The sequence below is a fragment of the Hyaena hyaena genome, unplaced genomic scaffold (genome assembly GCF_003009895.1).
Source record: "Hyaena hyaena isolate Hyena2069 unplaced genomic scaffold, ASM300989v1 scaffold_272, whole genome shotgun sequence".
In the NCBI taxonomy this organism is placed as follows: Eukaryota; Metazoa; Chordata; class Mammalia; order Carnivora; family Hyaenidae; genus Hyaena; species Hyaena hyaena.
Genome location: NW_024080906.1, coordinates 263,964 through 283,172, shown reverse-complemented (window position 1 = coordinate 283,172; position 19,209 = coordinate 263,964). Strand labels below are relative to the sequence as shown.

Here is a 19,209-nt window from a genome sequence, read left to right as displayed (position 1 = left end):
AAGGAAATAAATTGTGCCAGCAATTCCCATCTAGCAGGAAACAATTCCACTCTAAAACCTCCAGAAAGGACTGTAGACCTCTGCTGTTTTGATTTAATCCAGTGAGATCCATACCAAATTTCTGATTTACAGAAATGTAAAATAATAAATTTGTGGTAATTTGTTAAGGCAGTAATGGAAAAATGGATACTGTTTAGTTCTGTTTTAGTTTCTCTCCTATATTAAGAGCATTCCACGATGATATTATGTAAGCGCTACCTACTTCTTGACCATATCAAGATCCCATTAACAGAGGAGGAAGGAGCGGGTGGCAGTGATAATAGCAATGACCATTGCCTGCCACAAATGACTAACCCTCTTGATTTGGTTTATATCTCTAGTCTTACCTCTCAGACTTTCACCTATTGCTTTATGATCCAGAACATCTAACCTATGAGATTATTTTCTGTTTCTATGTTCTTGGTAATTCAGTTCCCTCTTTCTGGGACACCTTCAACCAATTGCTTCATAATATCCTATTAACCCAACTCCTGGCTCTCTTTTCCTCTCCTAAATATTTCTTAGACATATTCTCTTTCACTAAGTCTTCTTGATTGATTCAATTCTGTTTCTTCCCTCTGTCCATACCACAAAAATGGTGTTGTCAACCCTAAAGCTATCCAGTTATTTTATTAGCAAAATGAATTTATTTGGTAATAGCAGAGGAATTGCAATTTGGGCCAAGTAAACTATAGTGAACCATAGGCAAGACCAGGGAACAAAGGTGAGTGGCTTGCTTTTATGGAGGAAAGAATGAAATTGTGAAGGACTTTTTTGAACAAAAGTCTATTGGAGTCAGGTGAGAGTTTTAACTTTCATTGGCTATTGCTTTGCTGGGCAAGGAGAAAAGTTTACTTTGTCCTGCTGGGGCAGTAAAATAAGCTTATTCCTGCTAAGGATGCAAGGTATGATTCCTTCTGGTGGGGTCAGCAACTGATAGCCAGTGGTAGTCCCAGCGAACTCCCCTTCAGGGCTTCTGGGCTCCATTTTAGATGAGGTTTCCTTTACTTTCACAGTATATACAGTAAGAAGTTACATGTATGTTTTTACCTTTTGTCTCTCCTGTTGTTACCAGTGGCTACCACTATGGTATATAAATGTTTGTTAATATGATCATTACACCTAATAATATTCATGAATTGAGTGAATTATCTGTTCATAAGAAAATTATACTCAATAGTACTCACTATAGACATACTTTTTATGATTTACATTATGAAAAAAATTTTAACGTACAAAAGTGGAGAGATTATAATAAATCCCCATTAACTGTACTTCACCTTCAATAACCATCAGTATTTTCATATACATGTTTTAATCAGCTGGAAAGCCAGTGATGGTTTATTACTCCAGCAGGTAGACCTGTTATCAACAGGGACTGATTTACATCTAAGGTGAGGAAACAGTTAGCGGTTCTCCAGGACCATAGCTCTGGTGAGCTCTGGTGATCTTTATTTACAGCATTAGCAGACAAACACTCTCAAAAAGAGCCATTAAATACTACCAGCAACCAAGAAGAAAAAACAAAACAAACAAAAAAATAGTTGGGGGGAGGTTGTATATTATAGACTCCGGCCTGAAAAAAACATTTAACAAGTGTCCTAAATGGCCATTACATTTTACAGGACTTGTCCATGAAAGCAATTTCTACCAATTATGACTTAATTTAAAAAAAAAAAAAAAAAGAAAAGCTAAAGTGTTTTGTTTTCGTTTACAATAGCCCACTTCGGTATTGGCAAAAGAAAATGTGTCCCTGCTCTCTTGAATAAATCACATTCACTGAAGACTGCTTGAACTCATTTATCCCAAAACAAAAGAAGAGGGCTGAGGATCTTATTGGTAGTTTCAGGGACGCCCCAGCAGCCTCCGTCTGTGCCCACACTGCTGCAGGGGCTCTTACAGGAAGGCTGGAGGGGTGGGGGGTGGCGCTTGGAGCATCCCCACGCAGAATCTAGATCTAGGCAAAGGAGCACTCTTTTAAAAGGTACGAAGAATAAAAAAGCAAAGGCTCAACCCGGGCCTGGTTACAAACAGGGCCAAAGAAAGGAACGACATAACGGTCCTCACTCTCCCTCCAGTGAAGAGGGGCGGGCCGGAACTACACTTCCCATAAGGCAAAGCGGTAGGGCAGCGCTAAAAAGATTGTTTTTACCTCCACTTGGCTCCGGTCGCTTCAGGTTTGATTATACATTCCAGGCCCTCTTCTTGGCTCTCCTTCACCTCAGCCTCATTGGCTCCGCAGCCCTGGCGTAGGAGGGCGGCTCAGACGTCACTGGCAGCGGTTGAATGGAAGTTCTCAGCCCTGCTACCTGACGGTAAATGAAGTCCTTTCCCCCGTGAGCTATGTAGCTTCTCCGACTGCGTCGGAGGAAGAGAACTACAATACCCATTAGGCCTTGGGGCTGCGGGGCGGTGTGGGGGCGGCACCTCACGTCTGGTACAGTCATCCCAAGCCTCTTCGGCGGGACTGTGATGGCCGGAGAGATGACGATCTTAGGTTAGTGACCAGGGGGTTCCCTGTGGCTGTTGCGGACACTCGAGCGGTTTGGGGAGGCGGGGACAGGCGGGGAGTGGTTGTCACCTCCCGGATCCAATTGGCGCCGTGGGAAGGGCTGCGAAAAGGTGACTTAGAGTCGGATTTTGGTTCTTCGGGTCGCCGGATTGGGGGGTCGCGTCTAGAATGGTCTGGGCCAGAGTAGGCCAAGTAGGGCCGCCGGCGACCCTCTGCGTCCATCCCAAGGACATCGGACCCCAGGAAGGGTTCTTTTCAAAAGAACGTCGATTTTGAATCGTTGGTTGAATTGAGGCCTTCGAGAGGCCGCAAGAATGTGCATCCCCAAGACCCCTTTGTAGGGGAGGGGGGAGGAGCAGCCCCGGCAGCCTGAGCTGCAGAGGCCCGGGATGCTGCGTCGTGAGAGATCAGGCCTCTTGGCTGTGTAGTCTGATGCTCTTTCCACCCATCTAGGTTAGCAATTAATCCTCCCCGAGCGAGAAAATGAAATGTTTCTGAAGTTCTCCACGTAGGAGCAAGTGGGAAAAGGAGTTGGCACTTGATGTCCACTTTTTTGAGTTATGTGTTAATGAAGATGAGCTTACAGTTAGTGAAACAGACTCCTACCGATGGACGTTAAGGTCGTATGTAACACGTATGGACATAGTCTCCTGAAACCAAGTTACAGATAAATTGTGAATTCAAAGTAGCATCTTTCTTCATGACTTAAGATTACAGTCTGCGTGGTGTTCACATTTGTGAGGTTTTTTTTAATCAATTAATATTAGTTGAGCATCTGCTATTTGCTAGGAGCCATTCCTGGTGGAGGGGACACAACAGTGAACAAAACCTGCCTTCCGGGCGCTTTATGTTGCCTTCAGGGTTCCACATTTATGGTTCTCTTTACCTGCTTCTGCAAGAAGTATTCCTTAAATCCTGTTTAAATACCAGAAGTTAACTGTGTTCTGTTGTCAAGTGACAGTAAACAACTTTCAAAATCATTTTACCACTTTATCCAGTTCACCCATTTGGAAGGAAAAAGGAGATGAGGAGATAAAAGAGTTTTAGCCCTACGATAATAACAAAGGTTTTGCTGTGGAAATTTTAATAATGGGGTTTCTTTTTAATAATGATAATTAAAGCTGTGTATAAAGCTATGAAATCTAAATCTCAATCAAGAATTTGAAATATATCTATATTACATTTGTCTAGCTTTTGCTAGAGATAAATGTCTTTTTCTGTCAGCATTAGCACGATTAAAATTTTTTACTTCTCATTCACCCAGGTGAAGTACACAGACATACAACTAGAGGAGTTATCTGTTTGTATTGTTCTTTATTTTAATTGTAGTATAATCATTTTGCAGTATGAAAACTTGATGTCTGAGAGAACTGTTACCATTGATACTGTAAAAGAAAATATTTTGAGTCTGTATTAGTCTCATCTCAAAGAGTGAAATTAAAGGGACTTTGCTATAGTAATTTAGCATATCGTACTATTTTAATAAGACAGATCTTTTAATTTGCCTGTATTTCAGGATCAGCTGTTTTGACTCTCCTGTTGGCTGGCTATTTGGCACAACAGTATTTACCATTACCTACTCCTAAAGTGATTGGCATTGACCTTGGCACCACCTACTGTTCTGTTGGGGTGTTTTTTCCTGGCACAGGAAAAGTAAAGGTCATTCCAGATGAAAATGGGCATATTAGTATACCCAGCATGGTGTCCTTTACTGACGATGATGTATATGTGGGTTATGAAAGCTTAGAGCTCGCAGATTCAAATCCTCAGAACACAATCTATGACGCCAAAAGATTCATAGGCAAGATATTTACCCCAGAAGAGCTGGAGGCTGAGATTGGCAGATACCCATTTAAGGTAAGAGATTAAACTCGATTCTGTTTTAATTTTAGTTCACCATATTGTTTCAAATAATGCCTTGGCTTCAAGTTATAAAACATTCTGTTTCACCTTAGTTAATCTGCATGGAGGTCATATTATAACAAGCAGCCCTACAGCAGTTCCAGAATGAGTTGATTCACTGGCTCCACACTGCTGCCTATCATGTACTTCGAGCCTTAGCAGCATTCTTGCTTCACCATCCTCAGAACGTCTGCTTACCCCTTTGTGTAATTGTAGCAAGAAAGCTGGAGCCGCCATCTGCAATGGATGGATGTCCACCTGCCTGCCTGCTTAGCTCCTCATTGTAGCAAGAAGGTTAATGAAGCCCCCTAGTTACTATGGATGGCTGGCTAGATAGCTAGATAGACGGAGAGAAGCTGTGTGTGTGTTAGGTTATACACATTTGTGTACTTAAAAAGAGATATCCTACCAGGCATGCCGTTTTAAGACTTTCTGGAAACTCAACCGTGTGACACGGACAGTTAGATAATAGGTTCACATCATTGTTTTCATGGTCACTTGTTACGGCTATTCCTTTAATTGTCCAATCTCAATAAGTGCGCATTTTATTTTTTCCCTGGTTTTCCACTTACGTTGTAGCTTCTTTGAGTATCTTTGTACATATATCTTTGTGTACTTCTTGATCATTTCCTAAACTTGAATTGTAGAAGTAGGAGAATTTGAGTTCTTTGAGTACTTTGATTTATATTGCCAAATTGCACACTGAACAGGTTGTGTGCTCTTATCTACTATCTTTTTTAGAATGCTTATATCTTCCCATGTTCCTATTTTTTAATCTTTCAATGAATAAGTGAAAATGATATCTTGTATTAATTTGCATTCCTTTGATTTTTAGTGAGGTCAGATTTTTTAAAAATTTGTTCATGGCATTTTTATTTTCTGTAGTGATCCATTTCTTGTCATCCTATTTTGCGGGGTATCTTTTTTAAATGACTATAAAGTACCTTTGTGATATGTTTTCAGTGTTTTTTTTTTTTAAATTTTCTTTTCCTTTAACTGATGCTGTAATGTTAAATTTTCATGTGGCAAATCATCTTAAAATTTAAAAAAAAAAAATGGTTTTAGACCCTTACCAGGCTTACAATGGCCACTCCCACCCTATCCATTTGTATTTTTTTCCTAATGCTTTTACTTGAGGATTTGTAAGGCTATGGTTTGCTGTTTTTTCTTTTAAATATTTTAATTTTTCCTACAACACATTTTTTTTTCCATCACGGTAAGTGTACTTTTTAATCCCCATCACTTATTTCATCCATCCCCCCCACGCACATGTTTTAAACATTTAAATATTCTTTCCATAGAGGAGTTTTCTTCTGGCAATTATGAGGTGGAATTCTAAGTGAATAGATTTTAAAAGTCATAACTGTATCAGTGCTACTTACTGAATAAAATTCTCAAAATTTTTATGCATTTTCAAAGGAGAACTTAAATTTATCCCACGTTTTTCTGATATTTATTTCTTTGTTCTTTTTTAGCTTTATTCTTATAATCCTTTATTAATTTGTAAATCTTTCTCTTAAGCCATGATTAAATTATATCAAGTTAAACCTGTCATCAAAATTGTGATTTTTAGTATATTATTGATGCAAGAGTTATTTTTTCCCTAAGTTTTAGGATATAATTGACATACAGCCCTATATAAGTTTATGATGTACAACATAATGATTTGACTTAAACATATTATGAAGGGATTAGTACAATAAGTTAACATCCATCATCCTATATAGATACAAAAAAAGAGGGGCGCCTGGGTGGCTCAGTCGGTTAAGCATCCAACTTCAGCTCAGGTCATGATGTCACAGTTCGTGGGTTTGAGCCCTGAGTCAGGCTCTGTGCTGACAGCTAACTCAGAGCCTGGAGCCTGTTTACGATTCTGTGTCTCCCTCTCTCTTACCCTCCTCTGCTCATGCTATCTCTCTGTCTTTCAGAAATAAAATTTTAAAAAAATATTTTTTCCTTTGTTGTGAGAGCTCTTAGAGTTTACTCTCACAACAGCTTTCAAATACATCTAAGTTTGGTTGTTGTTTTAAATTCTACATATGAGAGGTCATATAGTTTTGTCTTTCTCTGACTTTCTGGCACTTAGCATTATACCCTTAGGGTCCATTCATGTTGTTAGAGATAGAAGGATTTTCTTTTTCATGGCCGAATAATATTCTGTTATGTATGTATATCACAACATTATCCATTTATCTGTTGATAGACACTTAGGTTGTTTTCACGGCTTGGCTATTGTAAGTAATGCTGCTGTGAACGTGGGAGTACAGATAGCTTTTCTTTATAAGGATATATTCCTAGAAGTAGACTTCTACATCATTTGGTAGTTATAGCTTCAGTTTTTTGAGGAACCTCTGTACTGCTTTCCAACGCAGAGTTATTTTGAGTTGTTGTTATTGTTGTTGTCGTCGTTAAGCTTTTAAGTGTTTGATTTTTTTGTTGTTTCTGTATCACATGGGCTCTGATGGTATGGTGTTTTTAACTCTTATTTTAATCATGTCTGTAGCTTGTTTTTGTTTTTCCCAGATAGGTTTGTGAATGTTAAGTTTTCTTCATTGAAACCTAATTATATAGTCTAGAATGATGAGAGTAAAATTCTTACTGTTTCTTAGAACAGACTAATTCTCTTTACTATTGATATGAATATAGTCTATTGGTGAAAGTAGGACAGCATGTTTTAGAATCAATCTATTTTTTAATTTTTGTTAATTTTTAAAAATTTATTTGTTTGAGAGAGAGAGAGCATGCGTGCACAAGCAGGGGAGAGGGAGAGAGAATCCCAAGCAGGCTCTATGCTGTCAGTGCAGAGCTGGATTCAAGGCTTCATACCCCACAAACTGAGATCATGACTTGAGGCAAAATCAAAAGTCAGATGCTTAACTGATTGGGCCACCCAGGTGCCCCTAATTCAGTTTTTTAAATATACACAACTACATTAACCGGGATAAGGAACTAATATATGATACATGTTTTCATGGAAATTGGAATGTAAGTAATACTTGATTCTTGGATAAGAACATAATGAGCTACTAAAACTATTCTTGTTACAATGTACCAGAACATTTGTTCAGTTATCTGTTATTTTTGTAAACAATTAGAAGATCCTGAATCAAATACATGATCCAGCAACTTTTATTCCTTATATTTCATCTTTTCTTTCATTCATCTAACAAATATATATTGAAGATCTTCTCTGTTCCATACATATGCTTGGTGATGAATTTGATTTATTCTGCTATTATTGAAGGCGATGGTGTAGATTCACTTCATAGATTTTAAAGTATAACTTTTAATAACTTCTCATCTTGGTAAGTGATAGATGACAAAATATTTTATGACCTTATGAAGTTAAATTTTTATTGAGTAAGTGCAGTGTGTATGTATATATGTGTTTAAATAGATGTGTGTGTATGTGTAGGCGTACACACACATTTTTACATTTATTTATTCATGTATTTATTTTTGCTTAATCCTATTCATAGGTTTTAAACAAAAATGGAATGGTTGAGTTTTCGGTGACCAGTAACGAAACCATCACCGTTTCCCCAGAATACGTTGGCTCTAGACTGCTGTTGAAGTTAAAGCAAATGGCAGAGGAGTATCTTGGAATGCCAGTTGCCAACGCAGTTATTTCTGTACCGGCAGAATTTGATCTAAAACAGAGAAATTCAACAATTGAAGCCGCTAACCTTGCAGGTAATACCACCCTTGCCAGTGTTGCATTTTTTTTTCTCAAAATATTCTTAGGTTGAAAATCTCCTGTGGTAAGGTATATCAGTTTGCAAACCACCTAATTAATTAGGCATGTAAATAAACCCAAAGTAGGTAAATTAAATGGATTTCCATATAAATTTACAAACAAAAATTAAGAAAATTTTATAGCACGATGTAAAATGCAACATATTTTGACAACGGCCAATCAGATAGTCCTATAACAAAGGCTGAGGACACGAGTTCATGGTAGCAATGAGGAATTTTTTTATAAATTTTCTTTAATGTTAAGATGAATGTAATGTTTTTTTTAAAAATCAGAGGTGGAAGAGAAATCATTTAAAACCATCCAGCAAATATTGGGTGCCTTGGCAAACAAAACATAAATCCCTGTTCCCATGAACTTCTCTTCTATTGGAGGGAAATAGAAGGTCTGTATTAAAGATAAGAATATTGTAGGGTTTTCTACTCCTAGTTGTGGATATTTGGGCCTAGATAATTATGTGTTGTGGGGAACTGTCCTGTGCATTATAGGAGAGTTAGTAGCATCCCTAGCTTCTGCTTATTAGATGCCAGCAGCACCATCCTCTCCAGGTAGTGACAGTCTCCTGTTCCCTGGCATGGCCCATTGTTCCTGAGGGCCAGAATTGGCCCTGGTGCACACCCCTGACATAGTGTGTATCAGAAAGAAACGTGCTATAGAAGAAAGAGCAGCATAAGATGAGGATTGCTGGGGGTGGTCAGGACGTGGGGGACGCAGGGTTTAGAGTGGCCAGGCAGGCCTCCTTGAGAAAGTGACATGTCAGCAGATTTGAAGGAAGCAAGGTTGTTAGGCAAGAAGAAGTCTGTTTCAGGGGAGGGAACAGTCAGTTTAGCAGCCTTAAAATGGGGATATGCTGGTACATATGAAGATAGGAAGTTGGTAGTGTGGCCAGAAGCAGAGCAAGTGACAAAATCAGAGAGCTAGAAAAAACGGTGTTAGGTTTTAAATAAATTTTTCAGAATTTATCTGAATCTTAATGGTTCCTGATATATATATATATATATATATATACTGATATATATATATCCTGAAATATATATATATATATATTCTTTCTAAACCACTCATTAAGTGTGGCACGTAGGTTAAGGCAGGAAGTTTGCACAAGGAAATCTTATCTTTTGCCTGCACTTTCACTGTTCACTGTAATGTTTAACGTTATCTTCAAGATCAGATTGTTGTATATTTCAGATTTGCACTTGAGGGTCCAATTTTTTTTTTTCTTTTGGATGATCCTAAATTTTAAGTATACTTTAAGAGTCATTGTATCTACTAGAATATTTCATCTAATTGTTTTTTCTATTTGTTTTTATCAAAGTCTTTTTTTTTTTTTTTTTTTTAGTTTATTTATTTTGACAGAGACAAAGGACAAGTAGGGGAAGGGCAGAGAGAAGGAGAGAGAGAAAAATCCTAAGCACAGCGCCCAGCATGGGACTCGATCCCACAAACTGAGATCATGACCTGAGCTGAAATCAAGAGTCAGATGCTGAACCCACTGAGCCACCCAGAAACCTCTATCAGAGTCATTTTATTTAGTTAGTTTTTTATTTTAATGTTTTATATATTTTTGAGAGAGAAAGAGTGCTAGTGAGCAAGCGGGGGAGAGCCAGAGAGAGAACGAGACACAGAATTTGAAGCAGGCTCCAGGCTTTCATTTCCACAGCAATTTATTATAGCAGATAACGATTAAGGTTTTATTGCTCATTATTTCCAAGTAAAATAATGAAAATTAGAAGGGGCTAAGATTTTTTAATTAAATATTAATTAATAAAGACTAGAATGATATATTCCACTGAATCTGGGCTTTTCTTTTTTTATATTAATAATATTTAGAACAATTTTAATGATACTATTAAGAACAACCAATGTTTATCCTTCCTATTTCATTATTTTTGATGGCTTTGTGACTACTGTCATTGTTACTCATTGGAGTTCATGCTGTAGAAAACACACTAACATTGTATGAAGTTGAACGGGAAGGAATTTTGGTAATGGTGTCCTCTGATGCATTGTTCTTTCTTCAACCAATATTACAGGACTGAAGATCTTGAGGGTAATAAATGAACCCACGGCAGCAGCTATGGCCTATGGCCTCCACAAGGCTGATGTCTTTCACGTTTTGGTGATAGATTTGGGTGGAGGAACTCTAGATGTGTCATTGCTAAATAAACAAGGAGGAATGTTTCTAACCCGAGCAATGTCTGGTAAGAAAAATACAGGGAGACTAAAAGAGGTTCACACAGTGCTTTCCTTCCACACCTAATGTGTTAAGTGTTTTTTTTTTTTTTAATTTTTTAACGTTTTATTTATTTCTGAGAGAGAGAGAGACAGCGTGAGCAGGGGAGGGTCAGAGAGAGAGGGAGACACAGAATCTGAAATAGGCTCCAGGCTCTGAGCTGTAAGCACAGCTTACAGGGGCCGAGGGAGAGGGTAAAATGGGTGATGGGCACTGAGGAGGGCACTTGTTGGGATGAGCACTGGATGTGGTATGTAAGTGATGAATCATGGGAATCTACTCCCGAAGCCAAAAGCATACTTTATACACTCTATGTTAGCTACCTTGACAATAAATTATATTAAAAATTAAAAAATAAAAATTTTAAACAGATATGCACCATTTTTTAAAGAATACATTTTAGTTAAAATCATTTTAACCCAATTATTTTTAGTCAGTTTTTATATGAATAAAATCTTAATACTACACAGACATGTGTATGCGCATACACATACAAATGCATAAATATAACGTAAGCCTTTTTATTTCTAACTTAGGAAACAATAAACTTGGAGGACAGGACTTCAATCAAAGATTGCTTCAGTATTTATATAAACAGATCTATCAAACATATGGCTTTCGACCCTCTAGGAAAGAAGAAATTCACAGATTAAGACAAGCTGTGGAAATGGTCAAATTAAACCTGACTCTTCATCAGTCTGCTCAGTTGTCAGTATTACTAACAGTGGAGGCAGAGGACAAGAAGGAACTTCAGACTAGTGACACTGAACTGCCAAAGGACAGATTTTCCCCCGCTGATGGTCACCATGTGAACAGTGTGTTTGGAGCTGGCCTTTCTGAAAAGAAAAGTGGAGAAAGTCAGGTGTTATTTGAAACAGAAATATCACGGAAGCTCTTTGACACTCTTAATGAAGATCTCTTCCAGAAAATACTTGTACCTATTCAGCAAGTACTAAAAGAAGGCCACCTGGAAAAGACTGAGATTGATGAGGTGGTTTTGGTTGGGGGCTCTACTCGTATTCCTCGAATCCGCCAAGTCATTCAAGAGTTCTTTGGAAAGGATCCCAACACTTCTGTAGACCCTGACTTGGCTGTGGTGACAGGAGTGGCCATCCAAGCAGGGATTGATGGAGGCTCTTGGCCTCTTCAAGTCAGTGCTTTAGAAATTCCCAACAAGCATTTACAGAAGACCAACTTTAACTGAGTTATGGAGGGATGAATATTTATGATTGTCTGATGATCTCTTCCTTCTTATCAGACCACCTCCTCCAATAGAGAAAAATCTCTAAAATATCTCACAAATTTACCTGAAAGGTAACATTTAGACATAGAAATTTACATAACATTTTATTTTAGGATTAAATGTGACCAGATGGATCCTATTTGATTTTGGAGAGATCCCATTCCAGCAAATACTTCTAAAATGACAGAATTGAGGTAAAACTCTTAAAGGAGCATGGGTGACTTTGTGTTTTGGATTCTGGAAGTAGATAACCAGATGCATTTAAAATTGTATTCTGTAAACATCGCCTAGTGCCAATTTTACAATTCCCAGTTCTTACTAAATTGTATTAGCAGGAGCTGGTAATTGATTGACTTGGTTATCACATGTAACTGTTAGTTTGAACTGTACTTGAAGGACCATATTAGTGTCAGATTTTTACATTGGCTGGGAGATAAGCAGTATTATTAATATAAGCTGCATATATAACATTCAGTAACTGCCAAGTATGTAATAAATTTGCTTTTACAAATCCAAAATTATGTGTTCTATTCATATAATCTGCAGTCTCTGAATTTTCAAAATATATTTATTGTATCAATTTATTTTCTTTCTAACATTTATTCAAATGTTTCAATACCAGGTAGTAAAAGTAACCAGTTTACACTCTAGTTCCTTCATTTGTTATGCATCATTCTCTGCTTGGATTTCCATGATTCAGCCTGGTTAGAAAACAGGAATTATTAATTTCATTTGATACATGTCTTAATGTCACAATAAAGCCATCATTACTAGCTCTTTTTTGTTATCCACAACCTTTGCAGACATTGGTAATTAGTAGTAATTAGCTACAGTATTTATGTTTTTGTTGTTGTATCTTTGTTTATTTTCAGTAAGCCCTGGAGAATGTAGCTTGCATTTGAACTATCAGATCCTACTTGATTCAGTTTTTACTGAGATTTTTCCCCATACTGGTTTTGAGTGAGGCAAATATGCTCAGCTGTAAAATCCTTATTACTGTTTCCCACTATCATTTTACAATAGTCACTCCTGGACTGTTTTTAGCCTTAAGGTTAGTATGTGATGAGAGCAAAAGAAAATGTGCATATTGGAAGTAATGTGTCAATCCAATGTGGAGGGCAATGTGGAAAAATTTCTACAAATCAGCATTTGTAGCAGTCTTGTTTGTTTCCTTTTAGAAAAGCTACAGGGACCAAGAAAGAAAATATAGCAAGCAGTTCTATTTTTCTTAATAAAGCATGCTTCATACCAGTTCTCAAAAGATTACAGGCTGGTCAACATGTTTGTTAATGTAATGTCTGCTTTATATCCATTGTTGAATTTAAAGGGTGTTGAATTTCCAATCACTGAGAAGAGAACTAAGCAAATTCATTTCAGCAACTTCAAAATATTTCAGCTTCTCATAGTAAAAAGCTGAATGCTAATATTTTTTGCAGATCTAAAAAAGCAATGTGAGCAATGAGATTGCTGTTAAGACACAATTTTAATCAAATTGTTCTGTGTACAGAATGTCTAGTAGTTAGAAAAAAAAAGTTTGTTGACATATTTTATTTTAGAACTAACAGAGAAATGCCAAAGATGAACCCTTCACTGCATCACGAAAATATTTGAGGTTCTCTCAGACTCAGTATGAATCTTTAATAGATGTTAGATTGGAAAAGATCTTTTGGTGAAGATCTTTAAAAGTGTTCAATCTATCAAAATCTCCACATATAGTATCAATTTTAACCTGAAGCATTTTAGCATTTTTTAAAAAAAACTTTGACTTTCTCAAATATATGGGATAGTTCAGGACAATCTGTTAACAATTCAGTGGAAACAATTTGTAAAAATACAGGGCAGCTAATCTCCTACACTAAAATGAGAATTTAAATATTTCGATTGTGTCTGAAAAATAGAATGGCAGTGTTGGAATTTGGAGGCAACGTTTAGCATATTCTCTAGTATAGTTACACCTTTAAAAATACGAAGTAATGTCTGCCTTCGATCATATTTCAGGGGGCAATATATAAATGGTCTTGAGATCAATGTAGTTTATTTATTTAAAAGATAAAAATGCTTCCTGGAAGGGATATTTAAGCCTAATATGAAGACATTTTTCATAAAACAAACTGAATACATTTGGTTGTACATCTAGCTAGTGTTTTTTGAAGTGTATAACTTTTTAAATATTAACTGTTGTATGATTAGAATATGTGAGTGAGTAATTTATTTTGTATCAGGAATGTTTTGGTACTGTGTTTTCACTCAAACCACTGACTTAATAGATGCTACTGTGTATACCATATACTGAATTATATAGTTCTTGTGCATAGCAGATTGTGCCTCTTAAACGTGTGTGTGTACAGGTAATTCACATTTTAATGTAAATAAATACCACTTTGCAGTTTGTTTTTTAAACTGTGTACTTTATTTTCCATTCAGGACTAGACCAGAGAAGGTAGGGAGAGAGCAGATCTGAAGTTCATGGCATGTGGCCTCAGCAGCTTTTGCCTACTTCCCTGCATCCTGATTTCTTTGGGGTTGCTTATATACTTTTCTACTTATTCCCCTAATTTAGAAGAGATAGTTCTTTTATCATATGAACAATATGTCCAGAATTCTGAATACCAACCCATGGCCTTTGACCATAATGGAGCCTAGACCTAAATTAACCTAATCCTGCATAATTGGTAGATTCATTAATGCTTTATAATTTTCTGATAAAGTTCATCTTGTTCTTTGGACAAAAACTATATAAACATTTGGTCAAAGTGTCATTTTGTTGGCCTTATGCTTCTGCTCAAGATGGAATAAAAAAGGAACTGATTCAACTAAATAATCAGACAAAATATATGAAACAAAGGGACTTTGCACATCATGGTCAAGTCAACATTAATTCAATGTCCATTACCTCTATAAAGCCATAGATAAGGTAATACAGGGAAAGCAGAAGGCTGTTTCGTAATACGTGGAGACTCTTATACAAATGCTCAGAAGTCAAAAGCAGATGCTCAGAGGGAATTCATGGTGCCTGAAGTGTTACTGATATGTATGCTTCATTTCTGTTTGCACTACGCTGTCACTCAGTCCAAATCGTTTAAGTCTTACTCTCTGATCACATTACATTTTCTACTACATATATCAGCAGTAAGCCAATCATAAATATAATAATGATGAACTACATTTTGTAAACATGAATGTAAACATTTACGTTTATCGCTTATCTTAGCACGCACACAAAAATACATGTGTGTTACTTACTTTCTAAACATTTTGGAGCACATATTTTTCAAGATTTTCACAATTTGTTTTTATAAATGTCATAAATATTTCTCAACTTCTAGCCTATTTTAACATTTTACTCATATGTCTATTCATGTTTATTTTGTTCTTTGTGTCATGCTTAGGAGATAAACAAGATTCCTCTCTTTGATCAACAATCTACCTTCCCTGTGTGCTCAGATTCATCAATATATAAAAAACAAGTGAGCAACTCTGGCTACCTTGTCAGCAATCAGGAGGAGCCAGTCAGCCTTGGCCCAGTTCATACCCATCACCTCGGCCTTACTAATTCAGTCGCACAGCGGCCACATGAATGACCTAGATGGTCTTCATTTCCATTAGCACATTTACAGAAAGAGCTCACAATATGGTCAGAAGTCAATATTTCAGTAATCTAAAGATGGCCCTCTTGCTTAGAAAATGACAAGTAGAAAGATGGGAATTAGGAAAACAAGAAGGAACTAGATCTCTCCTAATTGCTATCTCCTTAAGTGATAATAACCTGATAATAATATGATAACCATATTGTGTAACACTGGGGACTGTATCTTATTTTAATCCCAGGTTATCCCAAAGTTATTGTATATAGAATAGACTTTCATAAACATTGGCTCAATTTTGCCCTTTTTATTTACCTAACAGTATATTCTGTGATGTGTTTGCAAATAGAAGAATCCAACTGCAAGGAGCTGTGACTTTACATATTGAATGTGTTCTATATGCCGGATACTGTCCTAAGAGTTAGGTGTTACATGATTTAATTTTCAAAAACTTTAGGAGGTAAAGTTGTTACTCTCATATAAGCCTGATGAAGTTAACTTGCCCCAATGTACACGACTAGAAAGTGGTGAGTCTCACGACCCTAAACTCTTTTTAAAACTACTGTATTATCTTATTTTTCCTAAGAGAAAGGCCCTAGAGATAAGTTATAACTATTTATTATTTGTGTGTGTATTAAAATACATCATTACATATCAATACTGTTGGATACCAAAGGTATCTTTTTTTTTTTTAATATTTTTATTTATTTCTAGGAGAGAGAGAGAGACAGCGTGAACAGGGGAGGGTCAGAGAGAGAGGGAGACACAGACTGTGAAACAGGCTCCAGGCTCCGAGCTGGCAGTCAGCACAGAGCCCGACGCGGGGCTCGAACCCACAAACCGCGAGATCATGACCTAAGCGAAAGTCGGACGCTTAACCGACTAAGCCACCCAGGCGCCCCATCAAAGGTATCTTTATAAGTATTTGAAATTACCATTAGCAAACCATCTCGACCTACAAAAACGGCTATTTCATATTGTTCAAGCTAATAATACATTTGAAAAAGCAGCCTCTCCCCAAGCTTTAATTCCATTTACTATGCTTACAGCACTATTGGTTTAAAATCCTTCTCCTCTGTTTTTAACCATCAGATGGTTAAATGGCTCTCCCAGGATGAGACATCTTAGTAGACACTGGGAAGACATTAATTTTCTCATCACATGGACCTGGAGTCTACATTTTATTGGCCAAGATCCTCTTGAAATCTTATTTTTGGCAAAATAGGGTGTATAATAATCCCTTTCTTATATTCCTTAGTGAAGACTGAAGTAACAAATGATGCCAGTGCCTTACACATCAGTTGGCATTGGTATACTTTCAATAATAAATATCCTCAATATCCTAAAAAAAAAAAAAAATCAACTTAATGCTGGTTAGGATTTTCCTTCTATAAGCTAGCTATTTCTACATACTGAAATTATTATTATTTTCTTAATCTGTTTTGGAGTTAAAGCCTTTAAACAAATCAATCATTGAATAAACATACTTGTTTTAAAAACTCAAATGAACTACCTCTCTGTAATCCAGTCATACTGAGGACCTTGCACTTTGCTTCTCTTATACTTCAGTGATTGAATAAGCTTGATGAACATAATTAAAAATGTAATGTTAATTTCTTAAGATATAAAAAAATTATCTTTGAGGAATTTTGGCTTAGTCATTTTTTATATTTAATTTTTGCTTTCTTTTTACTCTTTATTTAATATATGTTATACATGTGTGTATACATATACACACATATACTATATATATATATATATATATATATATAATTGACATATCCTAAGTATACGGCTTGATGAATTTTCACAAACTGAACTGATACTCAGACCCAGATCAAGAAACAGAATACAACCATTATCCAAGAAGCCCCTTTTGTGTACCCCTTCAATCTTGTCCCCTCTGTCTTCACCAAGAATAAACAATATTCTGACTTCTAATAGCAGTATAGATCAGTTTTTCCTTTTTTAAAAACTTTGGTAGAAACAGAATTATAGAATCACATACTACTATTCTTTTGTGATTGGCTTCTTTCACTCAACATTATATTTGTGAGATTCATCCATGCTGTTGCCTGTAGCTGTTGTTCATTCTCATAACTGTATATTGATTTCCCATTTGATTTTTTAAATCAGGGAGGGTCATAAATAAATCAACCAACCAACCAACCAACCAACAAATAAATAACAGGTCTCTAGTTGATTTACTAAAGGTGTAAAGAGGCTAAAATATAATCTTTTAATGAAATATCTAGATCTCTTTCCTTTTTTTAAATTGAAGTGTAATTAACATGCAGTATATTAGTTTCAAGGGTACAATATAATGATTCAGTAATGCTATACATTACATAGTGCTCATCAAAATAAGTAGTTTTAATCCTCTTCGCCTATTTCACACACCCACCCCCTTCTTCTTTCTGGCAACCACCAGTTTGTTCTCTGTATTTAAGAGTATGTTTTACAGGGCCTGTGTGGGTGGCTCAGTTAGTTGAGTGTCTGACTCCTGATTTGGGCTCAGGTCATGATCTCAGGGGCATGGGATAGAGCCGCACATCAGGCTCTGCCCTGAGCATTGGATCCTACTTAAAATTCCTTCTCCCTCATACCGATTTGTGTAAAAAAAAAAAGAAAAAGAAAAGAAAGTCTTTATTTTTAAAATCTTCTTGTCCTTGTTTTATTTCTTAAATTCTACATAAGAGTGAAATCTTTTTTTTTTTTTTTTAATGTTTTATTTATTTCTAGGAGAGAGAGAGAGAGAGAGAGACAGCGTGAGCAGGGGAGGGTCAGAGAGAGAGGGAGTCACAGACTGAAACAGGCTCCAGGCTCCGAGCTGGCAGTCAGCACAGAGCCCGACGCGGGGCCGAACCCACGAACCGCGAGATCATGACCTAAGCGAAAGTCGGACGCTTAACCGACTAAGCCACCCAGGCGCCCCCATAAGAGTGAAATCTTAATGGTATTTATTCTTCCCTGACTTGTGTCACTTAGCATTTTACCCTCTAGATCCATCCATGTTGTTGCACATGACAAGATCTCATTTATTGTTCTAGAGCTGAATGATATTCATATTCTCTTTTTTTATACACACATACACATGCACACACACACACACACACACACTGTATCCTCTTTATACGTTCATCTATTAATGGACACTTCGGTTGCTTCTGTAATCTTGGCTATTAAAAATAATGCTGCAATAAACACTGGGATGAATATATCTTTTCAAATTAGTGCTTTTGTTTTCTAGTAGCGGAATTACTGGATGATCTGGTGGTTCTATTTTTAATTTTTTGAGGAACCCCATTCTTTTTTCTACAGTGGCTGCACCAATTTGCATTCCCACCAACAGTGCACAGGGTTCCTTTTCCCCCACATCCTTGCCAATGCTTGTTATTTCTTGTGTTTTTGATTTTAGCCATTATGACAGGTGTTACATGATACCTCACTGTAGTGATTTATCATCATTACCCTGTAGTGTAGTGTCAGGGATTTGCATTTCCCTGACAAGGAGTAATGTTGAGCCTCTTCATGTGTCTGCTGGCCATGGGTATGTTTATTCAGGTAATCTGAATTTAATCAGATTACTCTTTTTTTTTTTTTTTTTTTGGTGTTGAGTTGTGTAAGTTTTTTATATATTTTGGGTGTTAACCCCTTATAAGATACATCATTTGGGAATATCTCTCCCATTCAGTAGGTTCCCTGTCATTTTGTTGATGGTTTCCTTTATTATGCAAAACCTTTTTATTTTGGTGTAGTACCAATAGTTTATTTTTGCTTTTGTTTCCCTGGCTAAGGAAACATATCTAGAAAAACTTTGCTAGGCCAACGTCCAAAGAAATTACTATGTTTTCTTCTAAGAAAACATTAAGTTTCAGGTCTCATATTTAGGTCTTTAATCCATTTTGAGTTTATTTTTATGTATGGTAAAAGAAAGTAGGC

General features: G+C 36.5%; 1 protein-coding gene and 1 long non-coding RNA gene across 3 annotated transcripts in view; one reads left to right on the top strand and one right to left on the bottom strand.

The window, feature by feature from the left end:
• The window catches only part of LOC120240994, a 111,344-nt gene extending 108,969 nt beyond the window's left edge, over positions 1 to 2,375 (bottom strand). For both annotated transcript variants that reach the window (XR_005530803.1, XR_005530804.1), the window contains exon 1: positions 2,192 to 2,375. This is a non-coding gene — a long non-coding RNA (uncharacterized LOC120240994). The remainder of the gene's footprint in view (positions 1 to 2,191) is intronic.
• Positions 2,376 to 2,456: 81 nt separating this feature from the next.
• HSPA13 (heat shock protein family A (Hsp70) member 13) lies at positions 2,457 to 14,083 on the top strand. The gene is made up of 5 exons (XM_039245900.1): positions 2,457 to 2,536; positions 4,068 to 4,408; positions 7,933 to 8,146; positions 10,241 to 10,408; positions 10,977 to 14,083. Exons 1-5 carry the CDS (start codon positions 2,512 to 2,514, stop codon positions 11,642 to 11,644), a joined length of 1,416 nt encoding a protein of 471 aa, XP_039101831.1. The 5' UTR covers positions 2,457 to 2,511; the 3' UTR covers positions 11,645 to 14,083.
• Positions 14,084 to 19,209: the final 5,126 nt, after the last annotated feature.

Coding starts and splice junctions, on each gene's coding strand:
- HSPA13 (XM_039245900.1), top strand. CDS start 2,512: ATGGCCGGAGAGATGACGATCTTAG. Junction 8,147..10,240: donor TGAAGCCGCTAACCTTGCAG/GTAATACCACCC, acceptor CCAATATTACAG/GACTGAAGATCTTGAGGGTA. Junction 10,409..10,976: donor TCTAACCCGAGCAATGTCTG/GTAAGAAAAATA, acceptor TTTCTAACTTAG/GAAACAATAAACTTGGAGGA.